The 26563-nt window shown below is 50.2% G+C and overlaps 1 protein-coding gene across 1 annotated transcript in view; it reads right to left on the bottom strand.

The window, feature by feature from the left end:
- SH2D3C (SH2 domain containing 3C) overlaps positions 1-26563 on the bottom strand; it is a 43773-nt gene that overhangs the window by 7121 nt on the left and 10089 nt on the right. Inside the window, exons 2-7 of the mRNA XM_048513016.1 lie at positions 10856-10984; positions 8760-9208; positions 7798-7922; positions 5788-6365; positions 5090-5205; positions 2828-2999 (exon numbers count right to left, since the gene is read on the bottom strand). Of these exons, the coding sequence (XP_048368973.1) occupies positions 2828-2999; positions 5090-5205; positions 5788-6365; positions 7798-7922; positions 8760-9208; positions 10856-10984 (1569 nt within the window). The remainder of the gene's footprint in view (positions 1-2827; positions 3000-5089; positions 5206-5787; positions 6366-7797; positions 7923-8759; positions 9209-10855; positions 10985-26563) is intronic.

Raw genomic sequence — 26563 nt, 5'->3', positions numbered from 1 at the left:
TTGCTTAGAAGCAGGATAGGGTTTGTGACGCAAACTGGGATTTGTTAGATTAAAGTCTAGTAACACATTAGGGACCCAACAGGAAAGCCAGCAAGGCGAAGTGGTTAAGAGCCGGTGCACTCTAATCTGGAGAACTGGGTTTGATTCCCCGCTCTGCCACTTGAGCTGTGGAGGCTTATCTGGCAAACTAGATTATCTTGTGCACTCCAACACATGTTAGCTGGGTGGCCTTGGGCTAATCACAGTTCTTTGGAGTTCTCTCAGTCTCACCCACCTCACAGGGTGTTTGTTTTGAGGGGGGAAGGAGTTTGTGAGCCCCTTTGAGTCTCCTTACAGGAGAGAATTGGGGGGGGGGGTGTTAATAAATCCAACTCTTCTTCTTCAACAAGATTTTCAGGATATGAGCTTTCAAGAGTCAAAGCTCCCGTCGCCAGGTATATTATAGCCCTCCCCCCCAAAAAAAATCCTGTGAGTCTCTAAGGTGCTATTGGACTAAAATCTAACAGTTCTGCTGAAAACCAACATGGCTACCCTTTGAAAACTGAGATTTGTTACTTATGTCTGATTAAACCAGAATTTGTTGCAAATGGTACCATTTGTTATGCCACAGCATCTATCTTCAGGCAGCAGGCTGGTCTAATCCAGTGGTTTTCAAACTTGTTGATGTAGAACCTACTTCTAAGCTTATTGCATTGCTTATGAGACTCGCGTGCAAAGGAACCTCTCCTGCCACGTCAGATACAGTTGACATTGAACAGAGTCATGTATCATTTTTCATGTTTATCAATGTTCATCAATGCTACACATTAGTGAGCAACTGTATTCATAGTTGGGTTGCACACCAGGCAGAGGAAAACCCAGATTTGCCTCTGAGCCTCCTCTCCCTGCAGCCTCTCCTTCCTCCGAGCCTCAGGACACCCCTGTGAGAGAATCACAGCCTGCTCAAAGTTTGAGAACCACTGACGAATGATGGTCAGTTGTGTCGCTTCCAACTCAGATTTTGGGTTCTAGGACCCCTTTCCCCATCCAGTGAAAGATTCAGGGTTGCCAGAGAGCCAACAAGTGGTCACCCTCCTAGCCCTTTGTGCCTTTTCTGTGAGCTACCACTGAATTGTCCACACAGGGGACGATCCATGAGCATCGGGTTGGACATTACCTGCGCATCTTTCTTAGCATGTGTTGATAATAAAACTGCAAGGACTGTCATGCCCTTATATAAAGCCGTGGTGCGACCGCACTTGGAGTCCTGTGTTCAGTTCTGGTTGTCACATCTCAAAAAGGATATCGAAGAGATAGAAAAAGTGCAGAGAAGGGCAACGGGGATGATTGAAGGATTGGAGCACCTTCCTTATGAGGAGAGGCTGCAGCGTTTGGGACTCTTTAGTTTGGAGAAGAGACGTCTGAGGGGGGATATGATTGAAGTCTATAAAATTATGCGTAAATGGGGTAGAAAAAATGTTGTGGAGAGAATTTTTCTCTCTTTTCTCACAATACCTAAGAACCCGAGGGAGACATACATTGAAAATGCTGGGGGGGGAAAAGGTGGGACTAATAAAGGAAACACTTCTTCACCTAGCGATGTTGGTTGGTGTTTGGAATATGCTGCCACAGGAGGTGGTGATGGCCACTAACCTGGATGGCTTTAAAAGGGGCTTGGATAGATTTATGGAGGAGAAGTCGATTTATGGCTACCAATCTTGATCCTCCTTGATCTGAGATTGCAAATGCCTTAGAAGACCAGGTGCTCGGGAGCAGCAGCAGCAGCAGGCCCTTGCTTTCCCATCCTGCATGTGAGCTCCCAAAGGCACCTGGTGGGCCACTGTGAGTAGCAGAGTGCTGGACTAGATGGACTCTGGTCTGATCCAGCAGGCTAGTTCTTATGTGCTTCCCTGCAGAGAAGGCATGAGAATGCAGAAGCGCCAGCTCTTTCACTTCCACTTGAGGGCGCTACCAGCATACCATATAGTCATGAAATGGTTCAGAAAGATGCTTTGCTGAAGGGACAGGAAATGTGAACTACACATATTGCGTTCTGTCAGCAAATGTATGCTCCTGCTGTGTTAATTTCTCAACTACTAGATGGGTCATGTTTAAATGCTGCTGCCGTGTTCCAGATTTTTCTTGTTCTCAGATTTTTGCAATCCAAACCCAATTTCACTCTTCACTGATCTTGTCACGTACGGACTTAAGGAGCAGCAGTGGCGTAGGAGGTTAAGAGCTCATGTATCTAATTTGGAGGAACCGGGTTTGATTCCCCGCTCTGCCGCCTGAGCTGTTGAGGCTTATCTGGGGAATTCAGATTAGCCTGTGCACTCCCGCACACGACAGCTGGGTGACCTTGGGCTAGTCACAGTTCTTCTGAGCTCTCTCAGCCCCACCTACCTCACAGGGTGTTTGTTGTGAGGGGGGAAGGGCAAGGAGATTGTAAGCCCCTTTGAGTCTCCTACAGGAGAGAAAGGGGGGGATATAAATCCAAACTCTTCTTCTTCTTCTTAACGCAGTAGAATCTGACATGAGTATCATTGGGAAAGGCAGACTATTAATAAGGTAAATAAGCAAATTCCTCCAGGCTACATGGCAGCCTAGGGCTGTGGTGGCGAACCTTTGGCACTCCAGATGTTATGGACTACAATTCCCATCAGCCTCTGCCAGCATGGCCAATTGGCCATGCTGGCAGAGGCTGATAAGTGTAAAGGCCTGGTGGCTCAAAACTGGAGATATTCCTGCTAACCTAGGTGATCAGGAGAGGGGCTTTAGGGGCTTCCACAGAACCACCACCCCCCGCCCCCCAAAGCCACCCCAGGCAGAACGCTGAGGTTTCCAGTACCTGGGTCATTTCGAGTGCGTTCATCACAGCAGCAAAGCTGAACATGTTGCCCATGGTGCCCTTCAGCTCTGCCGCCAGCTGGATGGTCTTGTGCAGGAGGGAGGCCCTCTCCTCCATGCTGCCCGTGCAGCCCAGAATATCCACAGCGATCATGATAGACATGGTGTGGAACCTGAGGCAGACAAAAGGGGGGTAGATGATGAATAGGCCAGCCAGGAGACCCAAAGGGGAAGACGGCGCTTGCTGGCCTCCACTTCTTTGCCAACCCCCCCCCCCCCCAGTCCAGGAGTCTGCAACCATTTGGATCCTGTGGGCATACTTGGGATTCTGACCCAGCATGGTGAGTACAGTAATAAAATGGCTGCCATGAAAGCAGAGGTGGGATTCAGCAGGTTCTCACAGGTTCCCGAGAGTAGGTTACTAATTATTTGTGTGTGCCGAGAGGGGGTTACTAATTGGTGATTTTGCCACGTGGTTTTTGCCTTAGTTACGCCCCTCCTCTCAGCAGTAGCACGCAGAACTGGAAGCAGTCTAGCAGGAGGTGCACCGGCGTGCGTAGCAGCCTGCGCCAGCGTGCATTCGTTTCCCGCCCAAGGACCGGCGCAGCGGCTGTGTCCTTGCCACTGCCCCGCCCCCGGAATGCCCGGCCACGCCCCCGTCGTGCCCCGCCCATCCCCATTGGCTTCATATGCAGTTTGAATCCCACCACCATGGGAACCTACTAAAAACCTGTTACCACCACTGCATGAAAGGCAACTACAGGAGGCAGACACAACATAATTGCCACAGCTGAACTTCAGTAACACGGTGTAGCAAAGCAATGTTCAAAAAAAATCTGAATAGCCAATCCAATCTCCAGTAGGCAATTAGAAGATGCCTGGTTGAGAAAAAGCTCTCCCTGCCCCGGCCCCTTCCTAGAAACACTTGGAGAGTGCCAGAAAAGGTGTTGGCGGCACAACATCAGGGACCCCTGCCCACTGGGACTGGCAAAGGTGGAGCCTGGAATCCCCACCTCTCCCAGATGCAACGGGACCCTAAGTCTGGTGAGTAGGAGCGAGAACAACCCTGGAGTTTTCAAGACTCTCTTTGTGGTCCTGAGGACTGGAAACTTTGAAAAGTGAAAATTGAGATTGCTGGAATGCTGGATTTAATCCCAGACTCCGCACTTGCCCTGCCTTTGAATTCACCCAGGGCTTGTCCCTAACCCCCCGGCCTCCCTGCAGCCCGGTTCCTTCCCTCCCCAGCCCCTGGAGCCGCACTTCCAGCTTTGCGGGTAGCCCACCCCGAGCCTCCCACTGCCAGGCCGACTCCTGAAGCTGCTGCCTGCCTTGCCAAGAGCCCCTAGAACTAGGGAGGGCAGAATCTGACCTGGAGGGAGGGCAGGGGGCGGGGCTCCGTGGCTCGGGCGGGCACTGCAACGGTAGGCTGGCTCCTGCCCTCCCGGGGGGGGGGGGTGTATGTGGAGAGCTGGCTTGCGGCCGCAGCGAATAGCTCAGCCAACGAGTGGCTCCTTGGCACACGGGGAGCTGCTGGGCGCCAGCCAGGTCGCTGTGCCCCAGGAGAGGCCGGGCGCAGGGACCCGGCCAGCGCCCGGCACTCCCCGACATGAGGGAACGGCGTGCGCCGGAGGACAGGGGAAACCTCCTGTCCCCATTAGTGGTACGCCACTGGGGCAGGGAGCTGCTCCTGTTGGCAGCAGAGAATAGGACTTGCAATAATGGGTTTAAATCACGGGGAGAAAGGTTCTAACTGGATGTTAGGAAAAATAATTTTCTTACAGTACAAGTAGTTCAGCATCAGAATCAGACGCCTAGGGCCGTGATGACGAACCTTTGGCACTCCAGATGTTATGGACTACAATTCCCATCAGCCCCTGCCAGCATGGCCAATTGGGCCTAGGGAGATGGTGAGCTCCCCCACACTGGCAGTCTTGAAGCAGCAGCTGGAGGGATATCTGTCTGGGATGCTCTAGGCCAGTGGTGGCGAACCTTTGGCACTCCAGACGTTATGGACTACAATTCCCATCAGCCCCTGCCAGCATAGCCAATTGACCATGCTGGCAAGGGCTGATGGGAATTGTAGTCCATAACATCAGGAGTGCCAAAGGTTCGCCACCACGGCTCTAGGCTGATCCTGCATTGAACGGGGGATTGGACTAGATGGCCTGTATGGCTCCTTCCAACTCTATGATTCCATGAAGTGCCTGCCCTCACTGTCTCTGGGTTCCCCCATTTTTCTATCCGGACGATCCCGATGCTGTACCTTTCCAGCAAGTCAAGGCGGAGCTGATGTCCATGGGGCAAAGTGAGCAGCTCCATCCCCGAGCTCACTCCCATGAGCCTCTGCATCTCCTTGGTAACGCCCAGTATCCTAGCAACCTGCAAGGAAGAGAGGAAGCTGCTTGGTCTGTCCTTGGAACGGAGGAGAGGGGAATCGCAGGGAGCCGCAAAGCAAAATAAATTGGCTCGGATGCACAAAACGTTTGAGGACGGGCTCAGGAAAGAAAGGAATCCTCTCGTGATTGTCGCATCATCAGCGTGAGCCTGAGAAGAGCAGATAACAGGCGGCCCCGGATGGGCTGTGGGGCAGGCTGGCTCTGGGGACCACTCTGGCATACAGCCTTTGTGGCCTGGTGGGCCAGCTGCCAGAGCAGCCGAAGGACGGGGAGCCTTCCAATCAAGGAGGCCTACTGAATGGAAACCCCAAAGCCGTAGCTGCTCGCATAGCTAATATCAGGCCCCTTCCGCACATGCAGAATAATGCACTTTCAATCCACTTTCAATGCACTTTGCAGCTGGATTTGACAGTGCGGAAGAGCAAAATCCAATTGCAAACAATTGCGAAAGTGGATTGAAAGTGCATTATTCTGCATGTGCGGAAGGGACCATTAGTCGCCCAAACTCTTGAAAAGCAGACCACCCAGAGGAACCACCACGCCCCCCCCCCCCCCCCGCCCGTACCAGGCAGTCCACTTTGGTGATGTGCTTAGCGAGCGTCTTCGCGTCCACCTCGGCCAGGAGCTCCTTGACTTTTTTAAGCACGGCCATTTCCAAGGGCTTGTTTTCCAGAGGAATAAGAAGGGAGTGGAACACGGCCGGGTTGAAAGAAGAGGTTCTCTCCACCACGGGGACCGTGAAGCCCGGAGCATCCTGATGGGGCCTCTTCCTGGGTCCGGCCTCCGACTCGGAGCCGTTCTGCGTCAGCGCCCCCTTCTGGCTCTCGTCCCCCTTTAACCTGTCCACGTAACTCTTGGCTGGCGCCTGCTTGCCGTCCTGAGCGGGCAGTTCCCAGCTGATTGGGGAAGGGGGATGGAGCTGGCAATAGTGCCCAGAGTCTGGGTCGCTGTAACTGTTCACAGAGGGAGAAGGAGATGCCCGGGAGTATCCGTGGGAAGGCGTGGAGTGGGCGCTGTCGGGTTGCTCAGCCTTGCCATTGTGGTTCCCTTGGCACAGTTGTGGCTCGCTGGATCTCCTTATGACAGGGGACGCTGGGGCGAGGCTGCCGCCGGTCTGCCCTGCTTGTGGTTTTAGCCGTGTCACTGCAAAGAGAAGGAAAGAGACCCTGTAATCACTGGCTGCGCACAGCAGGCATGTGGCGCCATGTGGGTGAACAATGGGCTGAGAGCTCTGTGCACGCACCCAGCCTTGTACGTTAAGCTGACCAGACGTCCCACTTTTGGCGGGACAGTCCCGCCTTCAAACTATTTAAATTGTCCCGATTTTTGGGAGGCTGCCGCACTGCCTTCTGGGGCGCAAGGCAGTGCGGCAGCCTCCCCCGCGCGCGGCCGCAGGAGCACGGCCTTCTGGGGCTTGCCGTTTCCCGCCCTGTCAAGCCCCAGGAGGCAGTGGGCTCCTGCGGCCATGTGCACACGGCCGCCTACCCCCGTCCCGCTTCACAAAGGTGACCAACTAGTCACCTTATCGTACGTTGTTTTCTCACATGCTGGGAAGGCGGAGCTGGAACGCCCTTCCTTCTTCTTTGTATTCTGGAGAATGGTATGAGGCAAACGTGTCTCAGCAACTTACGGTTAGGCTGCAATTCAGTCGAAGGAATCTCAGTAGATAAATTGCACATGTTTTTAAATTGGTTAAAATTGCCTCTGTGAACAAGACAATAATTTTGAAGGGGAAAATGTTTCTTCTTTTTGCCTTTGGAAAATATTGTCTTGCAAAAGATCTTCCCTCCCGGGTGACAGCAAAGGGTCATGCCGTGTGTAAGGTCACACCGGCCATTTTTAAAATGCGTTACCAGCTGGGATGGGGGGGTTGGACTTGGGGGCCCTGATGGTCTCTTGCAACTCTATGATTCTAACTGGTCACATATCAGATTACCTCTAGGACAGGGGTCTGCAACCTGCGGCTCTCCAGACAGGGGAGCAGCAGTGGCGTAGGAGGTTAAGAGCTCGTGCATCTAATCTGGAGGAACCGGGTTTGATTCCCAGCTCTGCCACCTGAGCTGTGGAGGCTTATCTGGGGAATTCAGATTAGCCTGTGCACTCCCACACACGCCAGCTGGGTGATCTTGGGCTAGTCACAGCTTCTCGGAGCTCTCTCAGCCCCACCTACCCCACAGGGTGTTTGTTGTGAGGGGGGAAGGGCAAGGAGATTGTAAGCCCCTTTGAGTTTCCTGCAGGAGAGAAAGGGGGGATATAAATCCAAACTCCTCTTCTTCTTCATGGACTACAAATCCCATCAGCCCCTGCCAGCATGGCCAATTGGCCATTGTGTCAGGGGCTGATGGGAATTGTAGTCCATGAACATCTGGAGAGCCGCAGGTTGCAGACCCCTGCTCTAGGACTATCTTGTATTTGAATGCAAACACACCCTTCATATAAACATTGAAATTAGTCAGTTGGAGGGAGGGTTTCCCATGCCATCGTTCATTCCCTCTGTCTGATATTTCTTCAGCACCTCCCCCTACCCTGTGTTACAGAACCCAGCAGGTGGGGCTATGGGGTGAGTCCTACCTACCAGTGCTGTAGGCTGCAGTTGCAGGGTTCTCAGAAATAGGAGACATCGGAGACTGTAGGTCTTGGATCTGGTCTACGCTGACTGCACAGTTGCGGATGATGTCTCGGTGATGTGGCAAGGAGACGCTGAGCAAGGAAGAGAGATAAAAAATGTCACTCAAGAGGTCACCACCTCGGAGCATAAGGTTTCCAATTGCAATTGTGAAGTCTGTAAGAATACTCAGTCCCACCCAGCTTGTAAACCTTTCTCTGACATCACAGTGGGTAAACCAATAGCATTCTAGCTAGCTCTGTAATATCAGAGGAGATCCCCTAACAGCCATTTGCAGGGCCAATGCAAACAAATACATAACCAAGCAATGTTACCAGAGGTGGGATCCAGCAGGTTCTCACCAGTTCCCGAGAGTGGGTTACTAATTATTTGTGTGTGCCGAGAGGGGGTTACTAATTGGGTCTGCTTTTCCGTTAGAAATTCCATTAGGTCCAAAAATCATAAAGTCCTGTTGTTTCCTATGTGGCTGGTTAGCGAGGGTAGAAAACGGGATAATTCTCCCTGTTGGGCTGTTTTAAAAACATGTTTTAGAAATATGGTAAAGTTCCTTGTTTCAGGAAAGTATCCTTCTTTTGATTTCTAGAAACAAAATTAAGTATTTGAAAGTATTAAGTATTTGACAGGCAGTCAATTGGAGGAGAAGTAGTTGTTTCTGTTGGCAGTAGACGATAGGACTTGCTATAATGAGTTTAAATTATGGACAGAAAGATACCAGCTGGAAATTAGGAACTTTTTTTTTACAGTAAGAGTTTTTTACAGTAACAGAGAAATTATTAATGCCCTGTCCCCGGAATGCCCGCCCCCGCCCCCGTTGTGCCCCGCCCAGCCCCATTGGCGCTACGCCACTGTTTGAATCCCACCACCATGGGAACCTGTTACTAAAATTTTCGGCTCCCACTACTGAATGTTACCTTGTTGGGCACCCTTCCCCCCTTATGATCTTGTCAGCTGTCAATCCGTCCGTCATAGTGATGCTCCTCCGCTTGATGTGCCCCCCTTTCTGGCTCGAGTGGCCATGCGAGCCGCTGTGTTTCCCGTTGGCAAGTCCGTAGCTGGCCTCCAGATAGCGCAACGGGAAGGTTCTGTTGATAGGGCAATAGAAGATGGCCCCGCTCTGCTCCGAGACTGGCTTGCGGTTGCCCACATAGAACCGCACCAGGGCCGGCACATTGTCGAAACTCTCCTGCTCAAACAGGTACTGGATGTGGGTGCGGCCCTCGCTGGACTTCACCATCACTTTGTTGATCTTGAAGTGGAGGGGCTCGTTCCGCCAACGGCACGTTAACACGTAGTCCCCCAGGCTGGTGAGCGAGTCGCGAATCAAGAAGTCCCCATTTCTCTGCACCAGGCTCTCCGACACCTGAAAGACCGGATGGGAAAGGTGAGGCCCACACTGCGCATTTGCAGAGTCACAGAAAAGACCATTCCAATTCTTTTGGCCCAGTTTCTCATTTGAGGCTGCTTCCGCACAGCCCAAACGGCAGAACGTTTTTGAAGCATCCACCCAACACCTTTCCCCATTCTCAGCGCACTGCTTCTCAAACCTTCTTCGCGCCTACCTTTTTAAGGGGGCATCCATTGAAAGTGCTGGGGGGAAGAATTAGGACTAATAAAAGGGAACACTTCTTCACGCAACGTGTGATTGGTGTTTGGAATGTGCTGCCACAGGAGGTGGTGATGGCCACTAACCTGGGTAGCTTTAAAAGGGGCTTGGACAGATTTATGGAGGAGAAGTCGATCTATGGCTACCAATCTTGATCCTCTTTGATCTGAGATTGCAAATGCCTTAACAGACCAGGTGATCGGGAGCAGCAGCAGCAGCAGCAGAAGGCCCTTGCTTTCACCTCCTGCATGTGAGCTCCCCAAGGCACCTGGTGGGCCACTGCGAGTAGCAGAGAGCTGGACTAGATGGACTCTGGTCTGATCCAGCAGGCTAGTTCTTATGTTCTTAAGGCCATTGCTTTCCCATCCTGCACGTGAGCTCCCAAAGGCACCTGGTGGGCCACTGCGAGTAGCAGAGAGCTGGACTAGATGGACTCTGGTCTGATCCAGCTGGCTTGTTCTTATGTTCTTAAGAAAAGCACAATGCCGTATTTTCACATAATCAGGACAGAAAAGTGGGCATTTTCTTGCCCTGCAGGGATTCTACCCACATTGGAACCATTTCCCTGTCATTAGCCCCTCGACGCCCCCACCAACCCTCCCTGTTCCATGAGAGTTTTTTTTAATAATTGCCATAGCACTATAATGCTATAGCAATTACTCATTGTGTGGGGAGACCCCTCAAGAAACCTTCCAATGGCACGATGGAGAAAAATGCAAACAAAATCAGGGCACAAAGGGAAGATAGATGAAGTTGCATAGACCAGGGATCTGCAACCCGCGGCTCTCCAGAGGTTCATGGACTACAATTCCCATCAGCCCCTGCCAGCATGGCCAATTGGTATTTGTAGTCCATGAATATCTGGAGAGCCGCAGGTCGCAGACCCAATTGGCCCTGCTGGCAGGGGCTGATGGGATTTGTAGTCCATGAACATCTGGAGAGCTGCAGGTTGCAGACCCAATTGGCCATGCTGGCAGGGGCTGCTGGGATTTGTAGTCCATGAACCTCTGGAGAGCCGCAGGTTGCAGACCGCTGGCATAGACAGTGCCATGAGGCATCTTGGCTTTTGCCACAGAAGGGAATGCAAATGGCGGAATCCTTGCACTGCAGAGGCAGCTTTGGCTAATGACTGAAACGAATGCCAGGGTTCAGCCCCGGAACAACATTTGAGTGCATAAGAAGAGAACCTACGAAGAAGTAGGGAGGATACTACCTTCTCCCCATCATCCTCATTCCTGAAATTAAACTATCTGAGAGTGCCTTAAATCACAGCACTTCTCTTAAACCATTCTTAAACCATTGGAAGGTTGACAAATGCTTTAAGAGGGGTGTGTGTGTGAATACATTTCCGGCCTCTGAATCAAGGCATTCACAGTCTCTGTGACCTGATGGCTCGGCCCTTACCTCCCGGGGGATGCGCCCGTGGTACCAGGCGTGGCTGCGAAGATCCGTGCTGCTGAGTTTCAATTCCTCTTCCAGCTCCTTATGAAGCTTCTCCGGGGATGAATCCAGGATGTACTTCTCCTTGGAGAACTGCAGAGAAACAGAGACGGAGGACCTGCCATCAACTATCATTTAGTCTCTTTATCTGAAATGTTTACAGGCTGCTTCGCTGTTAAAAAAAAAAAATAGCCAGGGGCAGATCACAGCCTCCCCTTGAATAGGCATTAAGATCTAGTCAATGCAATGGCCGCTTAAGATGATAAAAGCAGAAGAGGACAGTAAAGAATCTTGAAACTGCAGCAACAACAGCTTAAATTGGTAACTGTAAAAGCAATTGCCAAACAACCTCAATATCAAAACAGGAGGCAGAATTGTCATTAAAAAAGGGGGGTCGTTGTCAGTCAAGGAACGACAAACATAACCTGACAATCAGTTTTAAAGGAACACAAATAGGGTCCAACAGCCGACAATCCAAACAGACCAGGTATCAGCAGAGATCTTGGAAAGTACCGTATATACCAGTGATGGCGAACCTATGGCACGGGTGCCAGAGGTGGCACTCGGAGCCCTCTCTGTGGGCACGCGCACACAGAGTTTGCCATGTACACACATACACACACACATCTAGGCTGGCCTGGGCCACTGAGCACGACATGTGCGCACTACGTTGAGCAGGGAGGTCTTGGCTGGCGGGCCTGGTACCTGTGCTCCAGGTGGCTGCTGCCCTAGGGGGAGGGTGCAGAGGAGGCAGAGATGCTAGAGAAGCATAGAGCAGTGTACGCGGGACTTCCTGGAAGCTAGAGCTCGAGCGGGTGGGGCGGAGGAAGAGGGAGCCAACCGTTTTTTCTAAACTAAAACCTCAGTATTCAGGTTAAATTGCCGTGTTGGCACTTTGCGATAAATAAGTGGGGTTTGGGTTGCAATTTGGGCACTGGGTCTCGAAAAGGTTCGCCATCACTGGTATATACTCATGTATAAGTCGAATTTTTCAGCACATTTTAAATGCTGAAAAATCTCCCCTCGACTTATACCGTGTTTCCCCGAATATAAGACAGTGTCTAATATTAATTTTTGCTCCCAAAGATGTGCTGTGTCTTATTTTCAGGGGATGTCTTATTTTTCCTGTGTTCTGTTCGTCGGGCATGCTTCCCAACAAAAACTTTGCTACGTCTTACTTTCGGGGGATGCCTTATATTTCGCACTTCAGCAAAACCTCTACTATGTCTTATTTTTCGGGGATGTCTTATATTAGGGGAAACAGGGTATGCGGGTCACTAAAATTTTGTGTGTGTTTTTACTTTGCCGGCCAGCAAGGGGCGCAGTTTGTATGCTGGCGACACCAAAATGTCAGGGTACCCTCGGAAGACACTCCTGATGAGACCAGCCAAGTTTGGTAAAGTTTGGTTCAGGGGGTCCAAAGTTATGGACCCCCAAAGGAGGTGCCCCCATTCCCCATTGTTTTCAATGGGAGCTATTAGTAGATGGGGCTACCCTTTTGAGGGTCCATAACGTTGGACCCTCGGAACCAAACTTCACCAAACCTGGCTGGATGCTCATCAGGAAGTCTTTTTATGATACCAGCCAGGTTTGGTGAAGTTTAGGTCAGGGGATCCAAAGTTATTGATCCCCAAAGGGGTGCCCCCATTCCCCATTGTTTTCAATGGGAGCTATTAGTAGATGGGTTGGCTACCCTTTTTGAGGGTCCATAATGTTGGACCCTTTCGGAACCAAGCTTCACCAAACCTGGCTGGTCTCATCAGGAGAGTCTTTTTATGATACCAGCCAGGTTTGGTGAAGTTTAGGTCAGGGGATCCAAAGTTATTGATCCCCAAAGGGGGTGCCCCCATTCCCCATTGTTTTCAATGGGAGCTATTAGTAGATGGGGCTACCCTTTTGAGGGTCCATAACGTTGGACCCTCGGAACCAAACTTCACCAAACCTGGCTGGTCTCATCAGGAGAGTCTTTTTATGATACCAGCCAGGTTTGGTGAAGTTTAGGTCAGGGGATCCAAAGTTATTGATCCCCAAAGGGGGTGCCCCCATTCCCCATTGTTTTCAATGGGAGCTATTAGTAGATGGGGCTACCCTTTTGAGGGTCCATAACGTTGGACCCTCGGAACCAAACTTCACCAAACCTGGCTGGTCTCATCAGGAGAGTCTCTTTACGATACCAGCCAGGTTTGGTGAAGTTTGGGTCAGGGGATCCAAAGTTATTGATCCCCAAAGGGGGTGCCCCATCCCCCATTGTTTACAATGGAAGCTAATAGTAGATTTTCCATTTCTGATAATATCCCTCTTAAAATCTTAGATTGGGTTACATTTGGACATACAGATGATGATGAGGAGGAATCCAGTTTTGAAGGATTTTAACTCTTGTGTTTTAGCTTGGTTGCTGATTGAGCTAAGGTTTTTTGTACTTTTAAAGTTTATTGTTGAGACCATATTGTTCTTGTTGACTCCCTTTTCCACTTACAGAGCCAGTTTACTGTTTTTCTTTGAAATAAATATTCAAAAACATGTAACCTACTGATGCCTTAATTGATGTAATTTTATTGGCATCTATTTTTATTTTTGAAATTTACCAGCAGCTGCTGCATTTCCCACCCTCGACTTATACGTGAGTCAATAAGTTTTCCCATTTTTTGTGGTAAAATTAGGTGCCTCGACTTATATGCGGGTCGACTTATACACGAGTATATACGGTAATCCAAAATTGTTTCATCTGTTGGTTGCATGCAGTAATCATCCCAACGCATTGCCCTCTACCAAGGGGAGATGCTGACAGATAAAATCTGCCAAATGCTCATGCTGAGAGATAAAATCTGCCAATTGGCCATGCTGGCAGGGGCTGATGAGATTTGTAGTCCATGAACATCTGGAGAGCCGCAGACGAGGCTGCTTCTGCCAAGGGGCGTGGGCAGAGGTGGGATTCAAATAGTTTAACACAGTGATGGCGAACCTATAGCACGGGTGCCAGAGTGGCACTCCGAGCCCTCTCTGTGGGCACGCGCAGAGTCGCCCCCCCCCCCACACACACATCTAGGCTGGCCTGGGCCATTGGGCTCGATTATTAGCATTAAACCTAAGACCTAGTTTTGGGGAAGCAGTGTAGGTAACCCTGCTAAGCGCTGTTAAACCCCACTGATTTTCATGCGAAGAACTAAAGTGGGATCCTTTACCTGGGAGTAAGCTCGGTTGCTGGCAATGGGGCTTGCTTCTGAGTAAACCCTCCTAGGGTCGTGATTCACCCATTGGAAGAGTTACACGGTTGCTTCAAAGCAAAGCCACCGACTGCCACCAAGCTTACGCTTCTGAGCCAACCGTTTTTTTCTAAACTAAAACCTCAGTATTCAGGTTGAATTGTCGGGTTGGCACTTTGAGATAAATAAGTGGGTTTTGGGTTGCAGTTTGGGCACTCGGTCTCAAAAAGGTTTGCCATCACTGGTTTAACAACTGGTGGTTTACAAGCACCATTTTATCAACTGGTTCTGCCGTAGTGGCGCGAACCGGCTGAATCCCACCACCGTGGGCATCGGCTTTTCTTCCAGAGAATTCACCCAGTGAGAGGGGAAAACCACAGGAGGCCACTTTAAGCCACGGGTTCACTTTGCCTCGTAAAAGGCTCTGCGGCACCTCTTCCGCACTATTTGCCAGGGCAACCAATTCAGTCCACGAGGTCTCTCCTGGACCTTGTAGTCTTCTCCCCTCTCCAGTTAACCAGCTGCCAGCACAGCGCTCTACCACCTGCACGTGGCCGCCCCCACGACCGCCGACCGGGAACGAGGCCAAGTGTAAACAGACCTGTCAGCTAACATGAGCTGCAAAGTGGTTTCTACTGTGAAAGGCTTGTCAGCAGAGGAGGTTGAGCCGGCAGGGCAGCTGCGTGCCCGCGCAGCAAGTACCCAACCCAGAGGTCGTGTAACCTCTATCTGTGGCTTCTGTGGGGCAGAACTTGGAAGGAGTTGCAAAGAACTAAATTTAAAACAGAACGGTTTACTTCCTTAACAAATAACACTTTTAACATTAACATTTAACATTAACAATTTACAGTCCTTTTAGGTTGCATTTCAAGTCCTTTCATTTACAATCTACTGATAATGCCAAGTCCAATTCTTCCTGCTGGTGGTTGGCTTATGACAGTGGTGGCGAACCTTTGGCACTCCGGATGTTACGGACTACAATTCTCATCAGCCCCTTCCAGCATGGCCAATTGGCCATGCTGGCAGGGGCTGATGGGAATTGTAGTCCATAACATCTGGAGTGCCAAAGGTTCGCCACCACGGGCTTATGAAGACTTCAGAGGCTTGGTGAACGGGATCCAAGATGACGAAGGTCCCCAAAAGAACTCCCATCAACTACATACATAGCAAGCCCTGAAACAATAAATTCTTAAACAAGGTGTGAAGAGCATATAAAGAATTAAATCAAGGTCCCAGCCTGGTAGCCTAAGAGCTTCCTCCAACTTCACCAGTTTTTGCAGCCTTCTGCTGCTTTGAGTCTCCACCCCTTTCTGGGTAAACCCATTCTGAACAGAGGGGTTACAGTCGCACATCTCGGCTGAAGTTGTGTGGTTGTGCAAAGGAGGAGCGAGCGAGCCCCTTGCGGCCCGTCCTCCTCTTCCCAGCCGGGCAGCCTGCCGTTCAGGTCTAGTGACCCTGTGGGACAGAAACCTCCCCTAGGCCTGTCCGCCTCTCCCTCTCAGCAACCAAACCAACAGAGCCTGACATCAGTGGGTTATTTTGGTCTATCAGAAGAGTCTCGGTAGGGCGAGGGCCTGCTGATGCAAGCTCAGGAGAAGCCCATTCAAGGAACACAATGAGGGGGGGAGCCAAGCTCTCGCTGGCCAGGAGAGCCGCCGAATCCTCCGAATCCTCCAGCAAGTGGCGTGTGGCTCAGCAGCAGCCGGCTCCCCGCTGAAGGCCCCCACGGCCCATTACCACAGAAGCTGCCTCGAAAAGCAATACACAACTTAGGAAACCACAATGGCTTGTAAAGCACTCACTCGACAGGTCGAGGCTGAACTTCCGCTTAATGTTTTGACGCTGTGGGAGGCAACAGCTGTGAGGCGGCACTGGCTTCCTGTGCCCGTGATATCTCTTGAGCATCCCTCCTAAAAAATCCTTGTTTTCATCCCATCACACACTTGCTATTCCTTTATTGACTCTTTGAGTCCCCCTGTCTTCTCCCTTCTCCTTACTTTTTGCCCGCAGCGGCAGATCCTGGGATATCGTGGATCTTTGGCTACCAATCTGGATCCTCCTCGATCTGAGATTGCAAAGGCCTTAGCAGACCAGGTGCTCAGGAGCAGGAGAAGCAGCAGCAGCAGGCCATTGCTTTCACATCCTGCATGTGAGCTCTGGTTGGCCCCTACGAGTAGCAGAGTGATGGACTAGGGCAGGGGTCTTCAAACTATGACCCTCCAGATGTTCATAGACTACAATTCCCATGAGCCCTACCACTTGGCCATGCTGGCAGGGGCTGATGGGAATTGTAGTCCATGAACATCTGGAGGGCCATAGTTTGAAGACCCCTGGACTAGGGTAGTGGTGGCGAACCTATGGCACGGGTGCCAGAGGTGGCACTCAGAGCCCTTTCTGTGGGCACGCGTGCACAGAGGTCATTGGGGGGGGGAATCACACACACATCTAGGTTGGCCTGGGCAAGATCCTTTACCTGGGAGTAAGCTCAGTTGCTGGCAATGGGGCTTGCTTCTGAGTAAACCCTCCTAGGGTCATGATTCACCCATTCGAAGGATTGTACGGTTGCTTCACCAAGCTTACTCCCGAGTAACGCATGCCTCAGAGCCAACCGTTTTTGCCATGTTGACGCTTTGCGATAAATAAGTGGGTTTTGGGTTGCAATTTGGGCCCTCGGTCTCGAAAAGGTTCGCCATCACTGGACTAGGGTGTAGGTGGGTGTTCTCAGTTGACTAGATCTGAGGAGAGACGGCTATGGTCCTGTTAAAACAACAGGAAGGGTTTCTAAGCCTTTTGGATTGGGCAGAACCCTTAGGCATAAAGCAGTGGTGGTGAACCTATGGCACGGGTGCCAGAGGTGGCACTCAGAGCCCTCTCTGTGGGCACGCACAAACAGAGTCCCCCCCCCCCCCACACACACACATCTAGGCTGGCCTGGGCTGCTGGGCTCGATTATTAGCATTAAACCTAAGACCTAGTTTTTGGGGAAGCAGTGTAGGACCCTGTTAAGCGCTGTTAAACACCATTGATTTTCATGTGAAGAACTAAAGAACGATCCGTTACCAGGGATTAAGCTCAGTTGCTGGCAATGGAGCTTGCTTCTGAGTAAACCCTCCGAGGGTCATGATTCACCTGTTTGAAGAGTTGCACGGTTGCTTCAAAGCAAAGCCACCGACTACCACCAAGCTTACTCCTGAGTAACGCACGCCTTGCAGCCAACCATTTTTTCTAAACGAAAACCTCAGTATTCGGGTTAAATTGCCGTGTTGGCCCTTTGCAATAAATAAGTGGGTTCTAGGTTGCAATTTGGGCACTCGGTCTCGAAAAGGTTCGCCATCACTGGCATAAAGGGTAGGGAAGGCTGACACTTTCCCCTGCCTTGTCTGTTCATTTTCAAAGATCGAGGAAGAGCAGATTGCAAGGGAGGGTTGTCAAACCCAGGCCAGCCAGGTATTGGAGGCAACAGCTGTCACCCTGTGGATCTCTGATGGCTTACAGCATCAGCACCCGTCTCAGTTTGTTGCCCCAAGAAATTATGTGGGTGGCTCGATTGGAGAACCAACCCCGAGGCGACAATCTCGGATGCACAAGGAATACTCATTCAGCTGCCACACCCCAAAACCTATTTCTACTGGCTAGAACCTTCTTAAAAACCTGTTCCTTTACAGCAGTGATGGCGAACCTTTTCGAGACCGAGTGCCCAAACTGCCACCCAAAACCCACTTATTTATCGCAAAGCGCCAACACAGCAATTTAACCTGACTACTGAGGTTTTGGTTTAGAAAAAATGGTTGGCTGTGAGGTGTGCGTTACTCGGGAGTAAGCTTGGTGGTAGTCATTGGCTTTGCTTTGAAGCAACCGTGCAACTCTTCGAACAGGTGAATCACGACCCTAGGAGGGTTTACTCAGAAGCAAGACCCATTGCCAGCAACCGAGCTTACTCCCAGGTAAAGGATCGCGCTTTAGTTCTTCGCATGAAAACCAATGGGGTTTAACAGCACTTAACAGGGTTACCTACACTGCTTCCCCAAAACAAGGTCTTAGGTTTAATGCTAATAATCGAGCCCAGCGGCCCAGGCCAGCCTAGATGTGTGTGTGTGTGGGGGGGGGGGTGATTCCCCCCCACATGATGAACTCTGTGTGTGCGTGCCTACAGAGAGGGCTCGGAGTGCCACCTCTGGCACCCGTGCCATAGGTTCGCCATCACTGCTTTAAAGTGTAAAGTTTACACAATAACAGCAGCCAGAATTCAAATTGCGAAGTATTGGAAAACAAAAGTAGTACCGACCCTGTCCCATTGGGAAGTTAAGCTACAACCATCGATGGAATTAGACAGATTGACTTGGAGAATGAGAGAAGCACCAGAGAATTTTGAAATATGGAAACTTTATTTAGAATGTCTCAACCAGTAAACGTGGTTCATCAAGTTGGTGACATATCTGAAAATTCTTTTCTTTCTTTTTCTTTTTTCTTTTCTATTCTTTTTTCTTCCTTTTACGCAGAAGATTATGTCTCTAAATCTTTTCACCTCTTTATTTGTATTTTCCTTATCAAGACAAAATCTAGGATTTTATAATGTCTAATACACTGTACTAGTTTTTCACATGTTACTTTTGTATTACTAGAGGTAGAATGCTGCACAGATGGGAAGTATCTACACCACAGGTGTCAAACTCGCGGTCCTCCAGATGTTACGGACTACAGTTCCCATCATCCACTGCCAGCATGATGCTGGCAGGGTTGATGGGAACTGTAGTCCATAACATCTGGAGGGCTGCGAGTTTGACACCTGTGATCTACACCTTCTAACCGTTTATCTTTTCCTTTTCTTATTATTTATTATTCACTCTTTTTTGTTCTTTGTTTTTGTGTAAGGTTGTATTATAACAAACTTTCAACAAAAATTATTTTAAAGAACAACCGCTTTTTCCCGGCATGCTCTCAAGACACCTTTTCTCTCCCCGGCCCACAATTTAAACTGCAGGGCTCGACGTAAATTCCAGCAGGCAACAGGCAGCAAAAAGCAGAAACCAAGGGGCTGTTCTTTCCAGCAAGCGTCACGACTGAGCGGGTGAATGGGCGAGGGCAGAATCAGAGAACCCATTTAAATCAATGCAGCAACGATCAAACAATGCATGCGCTTCAGTGTTGAGGTAATGGAACAGTATCGCTGTTGCTTACGCAAAAGGTTTATAGGCACGGCCTCCCCCGCATCCCTCCCCTTGACCCCCTGTGCCGGCTAGATCAAACTTCCTGTTATCTCATTTTTACTCTATGGAGCTCAGCATCAACACAATCTCCTAAATGACAGCGGTCCCACTTATCCAAATGTTTGCCTGCCTGGGGGGTTGTGGGCAGTGGTGGGATCCAAAAATTTTAGTAACAGGTTCCCATGGTGGTGGGATTCAAACAGTGGCGTAGCGCCAATGGGGCTGGAAGCGGAGAACCTGATCGGGGCCAGTGGGCTGTGGCATTCTGGGAGTGGGCTGCTGTGGCAAGGACGCAGCCGCTGCGCTGGTCCTTGGGCGGGAAACAAATGCACGCAGGCGCAGGCTGCCACGCACGCCGGTGCACCTCCTGCTAGACTGCTTCAAGTTCTGCGCGCTACTGCTGAGAGGAGGGGCGTAACTAAGGCAAAAATCACGTGGCAAAATCACCAATTAGTAACCCCCTCTCGACACACACAAATAATTAGTAACCTACTCTCAGGAACCTGTGAGAACCTGCTGGATCCCACCTCTGGTTGTGGGGGCTTCCAAGACACCGTGCAGAAAGAGGATTTTAGAAAGGGGATGCCCAAGACATTCTTGCTCACGGCTAAAGAATTCCTGGATGCAACGGGCAGAGCGCTATGAAAGATTATTTTGTGAATCTTTATTTCAGTTCCGGTGAGACGCTGCTAGTACCCCAACAGGTGAGACAGGGAACCATCCTAAACAGTTTCACTTGGAAATAAGACCCATGCGATTCAAAATAGCTTACTCTCAGGTGAGAGGACTACAGCAATCTTATGAGGTCTACTAGTCAGAACCCAGCTGAGGTTTTTTTCAAGAGACCTCACTTTGAAGAAAGTGTTCAAGGGTAGCAATGCAAGGCTGAAGTCCTAGGCATGTTTTACCTGGCAGGCCAGGCCTTGAATGAAGTAGGACTTTGCCTTCAGAGATTTGTACAATAAGACAGACAAATGGGATGACTAAAAAGGCCACTGATGCGTGTGCCACTGAAATAAGAACATAAGAACATAAGAACAAGCCAGCTGGATCAGACCAGAGTCCATCTAGTGCAGCACTCTGCTACTCGCAGTGGCCCACCAGGTGCCTTTGGGAGCTCACGTGCAGGACGTGAAAGCAATGGCCTTAAGAACATAAGAATGAGCCTGCTGGATCAGACCAGAGTCCATCTAGCCCAGCACTCTGCTACTTGCAGTGGCCCACCAGGTGCCTTTGGGAGCTCACGTGCAGGAGGTGAAAGCAATGGCCTTCTGCTGCTGCTGCTGCTCCCGAGCACCTGGTCTGTTAAGGCATTTGCAATCTCAGATCAAAGAGGATCAAGATTGGTAGCCATAAATCGACTTCTCCTAAATGAAGTCCTAAACACCCTTCTGCCCACTTTCTGCTGGTGCCCTCCGCATTAAATACAGTCTTTAGTTTCCCCTATCAGCCCTCCCTTCTGTCTCAAGCGCTTGGATTCTCAGACCAATGTTCTGTTTGTCATCGCTGTCCTTTCGGCAAGGTAGATGCTTTTCAGCACAAATAGGCCTTTAAAAAGACAGTTTCAAGAATTCTGGAGAAGCTGGTAACATCTAAACTGGTCCATCGAAACCGGAACAATGTAGGTCCATCTAAACCAGAACAATGTAGGAAATGGCTCTTCTCCCTCTATTCCCCCCAAATGTTCATGCCCGATTGAACGCCTGAGCCACAAAGGGTTAACCTGGCTGCCTGCCTGTCAGCCTGCTGGTGTAATGAATAACAATGACAGATTTAACAGGGAATAGTCTGCATAAAGATGAGCTTTCCACTAATACTCACTGCACCTGAGCCTTAAACACACAATCCCACCCTCTTCATTTTCCCCTGTTCTCCCCCCACCCCCACCCCCCATGTTCCCACTCTCTGGGGAAAGACGAGTCAATGATGTAATGTCTCAGCTCCACTGAATCAGGGACTCAAGCCTGCAAAAGCAGCAGAACGGTGAGGCAGCCCCAGTGTGATGCTCCCGGCAAATGGGGCGGAGAGATTCCCCGTGGGGTCCTCTGAGCAGCTAGTGCAATGATGGCAAACCTACGGCACGGGTGCCAGAGGTGGCACTCGGAGCCCTCTCTGCTAGACTGCTTCAAGTTCTACTCAGTGTGCTACTGCTGAGAGGAGGGGCGTAACTAAGGCAAAAATCACGTGGCAAAATCACCAATTAGTAACCCCCTCTCGGCACACACAAATAATTAGTAACCCACTCTCGGGAAGAAGAGAAGAGTTTGGATTTATATCCCCCCTTTCTCTCCTGCAGGAGACTCAAAAGGGCTTAAAGCTCCTGTCCCTTCCCCCCTGCCAACAAAGCCAACACCCTGTAGAGGTTAGGTGGGGCTCAGGAGAGCCTCCTCGAAGCTGTGACTAGCCCAAGCAGGAGTCCACCCCAAGCTGGCGTCCATTGCTAGTGCAGGGAGGTGCACAGGCTAATCTGAATTCCCCAGATAAGCCTCCACGGCTCAGGCGGCAGAGCTGGGAATCAAACCCAGTTCCTCCAGATTAGATACATGAGCTCTTAACCTCCTACGCCACTGCTGCTCCCTCTGGTCGCCCCCCCCCCCCGCCCCACACACACCTAGGCTGGAAGACAGGAGGGGCTGGAGCTGAGGAAGTAGCTCGCTCAGGGCAGTGGTGGGATTCAGCAGGTTCGCACCACTTCGGCAGAACTGGTTGTTAAAACTGGTGCTTGTGAACAACCAGTTGTTAAATTATTTGAATCCCACAACTGGTTCAGGACCACCGAGGGAGGGCATGGCAGCAATAATAAGAAGAAGAGTTTGGATTTATATCCCCCCTTTCTCTCCTGTAGGAGACTCAAAGGGGCTTACAATCTCCTTGCCCTTCCCCCCTCACAACAAACACCCTGTGAGGTAGGTGGGGCTGAGAGAGCTCCGAGAAGCTGTGACTAGCCCAAGGTCACCCAGCTGGCGTGTGTGGGAGTGGACAGGCTGATCTGAATTCCCCAGAGAAGCCTCCACAGCTCAGGCGGCAGAGCTGGGAATCAAACCCGGTTCCTCAAGGTAAGAGTGCACCTGCTCTTAGCCACTACGCCACTGCTGCTCCTTTGATAACATCAAACAGAAGTCTTGTGGCATCTTGAAGGTTAACTAGGCTCTTCGCGCCAAAGATATTTGTGGAGCAGAGACCCCCCCCCCCAATGCTCTCTGGTTCTTAATATAAAAGGAAACGTGCAGCTGAGGACGGCTTATCTCCCCATTTCATTTTCAGCTCATTTCCAGTACTAAGGATAGAGTGGAAGGGGTTGAATTAAAGAAGAAAACATGGTTCGCTAAGTTAGGAGGCAGGGTTACCAATTGCAAGGCAGGCCCTGGAGTGCAACTGACTTCCATATTACAGAGAACAGTTTCCCTAGATGTCACAATGCAGGGATTGTGTAACAAGAAATGACATCACACTACACTATGACCCTCAAGAAATCTCCCAAATTTCTACGGTAAAATCATAAAGTTTTTAGAAGTATTTGCCACATTGCTATAATATAAGGTGACCAGATGGTCACCTTTGTGAACCGGGACAGGGGGTAGGCGGCCGCGCACGCAGCCGCAGGAGCGCACTGCCTTCTGGGGCTTGCCGTTTCCCGCCCTGTGACAGGGCGTGGAAGATGGCAAGTCTCTGTGAAGGCCGCCTTCTAAGGGCCTGCGACCGCACGTGCGGGAGGCTGCCGCACTGCCTTGCGCCCCAGAAGGCAGTGCGGCAGCCTCCCAAAAATCGGGACAATTGAAATAACCTGCGGGACGCAGGACAAATTGTTTGAAGGCGGGACTGTCCCGCCAAAAGCAGGACGTCTGGTCAACCTGCTATAATATCACTTCCAGCATTCCAAAATGCTGCATCACCCCGGCCTGTCCCCAAAAGCTCCTGGGAATTTATGCGAACAGGACAGATATTTTAACCCCCCCCCCAAAAGGCACCTCTATCTCGTGTAATTGCAGATCAGCAGAAATGTGGAAATATGGCAGGTATTGATTACGAACCCTATAATTTCTGGGGCATTGTTTTTACTTCAGTTAAGTCACACATTATCAGTGGTTTCCCATGTATGAAATGGGAATAATTACAGGTGACCTTTCCCCCACCCCAAAACTGAATGTCTATTTCTGGAAGCCAACTTCCAGAAATAGAAATCCACCACATATTAAAAATGCTCAGAAAGACCAATGGAACAGAAGCGAGTCCCAACAGATTTACTTACAAGGTTGTAATAATTTCATGTAGCAACAAACCCTGAAAGCCGTAACATTCAAAATCAATACTAATCCTTCCATCACCAACCAGTTCCTGGAATGCCTTTCCACCAAGGAAGTCTTGTGTGGCTTTCTTTTTTGAAAAAATGCATTAAAAGAATTCTCACCTAAGAACTCTTCGTCCAATTTTGCAAGACAACTTTCAAATAAAATATTTAAAATCACACCCATATATTTGTCAACAAACCAAATAAAGCAAGACAGAACCGTAATTAAGAAGAGGAGCCTGGATTTATATCCTGCTTTTTTAACCATAAGGAGTCTCAAAGTGGCTCATAAACTCCTTTCCCTTCCTCTCCCCGCAACAGACACCTTGTGAGGTAGGTGGGGTTGAGAGAGTTCTGGAAAAGGACAGCCAAGAGTCAAGGAGAGGAGGAGGAGGAGGAGGAGGAGGAGGAGGAGGAGGAGAAGAAGAAGAAGAATTTGTATTTATATCCCCCCTTTCTCTCCTGTAGGAGACTCAAAGGGGCTTACAATCTCCTTGCCCTTCCCCGCTCACAACAAACACCCTGTGAGGTGGGTGGGGCTGAGAGAGCTCCGAGAAGCTGTGACTAGCCCAAGATCACCCAGCTGGCATGTGTGGGAGTGTACAGGCTAATCTGAATTCCCCAGATAAGCCTCCGCAGCTCAAGCGGCAGAGCGGGGAATCAAACCTGGTTCCTCCAGATCAGAGTGCACCTGCTGTGAGTCACTGCTCTTAGCCACTATGCCACTGCTGCTCACTGTGACTAGCCCAAGGTCACCCAGCAGGCTTTGTGTGGAGGTGTGGGGAATCAAACCTGGTTCTTCAGATTAGAGTCCATCTGCTTTTAACCAGTACTACATCATGCTGGAATAGCCAATTTGCAACAATAACAACAACAATAGTCATGATCGATTCAGCCCAACATACATTCCAAAGGCTTGGGTGAATGGAAAAGACCACTCAGGACATAAATCTCAAAAGACTAGGCCCAGCTATGGAGAAAGGGAGACAGTCAGGGTGCCACCCCAGAAAAGACCCACCACAGTTTTGACCATATGGTCACTTGAAGCAGAACCTTTAAGATTTGTTCTTGGGCCGATCTCCATTTTTCACTCGGTCTGCTTAGAAGGAAGAAGAAAAAGAAGAGTTGGATTTATATCCCCCCCTTCTCTCCTGTGAGTGAGTCAAAATTGGTACATTTATCACTTGGCAGGGCCCAGCTTCCTCCCTTCTCTCCTGTAAGGAGACTCAAAGGGGCTTACAAACTCCTTTCCACCTCACAACAACCACCCTGTGAGGTAGGTGGGGCTGAGAGACCTCCGAAGAACTGTGACTAGCCCAAGGTCACCCAGCTGGAGTGCACAGGCTAATCTGAATTCCCCAGAGAAGCCTCCGCTTCTCAAGCGGAAGAGTGGGGAATCAAACCTGATTCTTCCAGATTGGAGTACACCTGCTCTTAACCACTACTGCTACTACGGCAGTCGGTAATGCTGGTGGAAAAGGAATCTGTAATGCACAATGAAGAAGGCCCTGGAAATGGTCATTTAGTGATCTGTCCAATGGCTGAAACACAAAGCGGGGGTCTCTCCCTCTGGTCATAACAGATACCCTGTTTCCCCGAATATAAGACATCCCCTGAAAATGAGACATAATAGAGGTTTTGCTGAAGTGCAAAATATAAGGCATCCCCCGAAAGTAAGACGTAGCAAAGTTTTTGTTTGGAAGCATGCCCGACGAACAGAACACAGAAAAATAAGACATCCCCTGAAAATAAGACATAGCGCATCTTTGGGAGCAAAAATTAATATAAGACACTGTCTTATTTTCGGGGAAACACGGTAGGAGCGCTCCTACAGAGCAAGACAGTTGCTTGCGGTGCAGTACAACAGATTCTGTAAACGAGTATGATAACTGAAGGCTGACAAAATGCTCACGGCCTGCTACACAGAGGTGGTTTTAAAGGCTCCGGCCCTTTCCCACAAAGTGCCCCTTCGGCGTTAGAATTAATGGACGCCACAGGTCCAGGCCCTTGGGCATTCCCAGGGGCTGCCCCGGGCCGCAGCAGATGCTATCACCATGAAAACCCCCGCCTCAGTCCCAGAAACTCCGGCCTCTTTCAGCGTGGCGTGTGCGGGGGGGGGGGGGGGAAATCCCTCTTTGAATCCAGTCTCTCTGTGGGTTGGGGCAAGAGAACGGAGCTGTGTGTAGGCAGACAGCATAGACCAGTGATGGCGAACCTTTTCGAGGCCGAGTGCCCAAACTGCAACCCAAAACCCACTTATTTATCGCAAAGGTGCCAACGCGGCAATTTAACCTGAATACTGAGGTTTTAGTTTAGAAAAAACAGTTGGCTCCAAGGCATGCGTTACTCGGGAGTAAGCTTGGTGAAGCAACCGTGCAACGCTTTGAATTGGTGAATCACGACCCTAGGAGGGTTTACTCAGAAGCAAGCCCCATTGTCAGCAGCCGAGCTTACTCCCAGGTAAAGGATCGGGCCCAGGCCAGCATAGATGTGTGCGGGGGTGTGATTTTCTGCCCGCCACATGACAAACTCTGTGCACATGTGCCCACAGAAAGGGCTTTGAGTGCCACCTCGGGCACCCGTGCCATAGGTTCGCCATCGCTGGCATAGACAAAGATGGAGCAGCACGTCACACCAATTGTTCAGAGTTGCCTCCCCCCGCCCCCCCCCCAGCATTTCAGGACACTGTCTGCTAATCTCGAACTGAAGATCACATCGTGGAACTCGTTTTCTTCCCTGAAACCACCCGGCGCTTGTATCTGAAATCTATAAATCGTATCCATTTTCTTTGCAGCGATGGATATTAAATTTTTGCCCCCACCACTGGCCTTCCCACCCCTTTGTCTTCTTGAGACGCCAAGGAGGAAGCTGGGCCCTGCCAAGCGATAAATGCACCCATTTTGACTCACTCACACGTCTGCAAAAAAAAGAAGAAGCAAAAATAAGGTTTATCAGAGGAGAGGGGATCTCAAAT

This window comes from Sphaerodactylus townsendi, linkage group LG12 (assembly GCF_021028975.2).
Source record: "Sphaerodactylus townsendi isolate TG3544 linkage group LG12, MPM_Stown_v2.3, whole genome shotgun sequence".
Classification (NCBI taxonomy): domain Eukaryota; kingdom Metazoa; phylum Chordata; class Lepidosauria; order Squamata; family Sphaerodactylidae; genus Sphaerodactylus; species Sphaerodactylus townsendi.
This window is presented reverse-complemented; position numbering and strand designations above follow the sequence as displayed.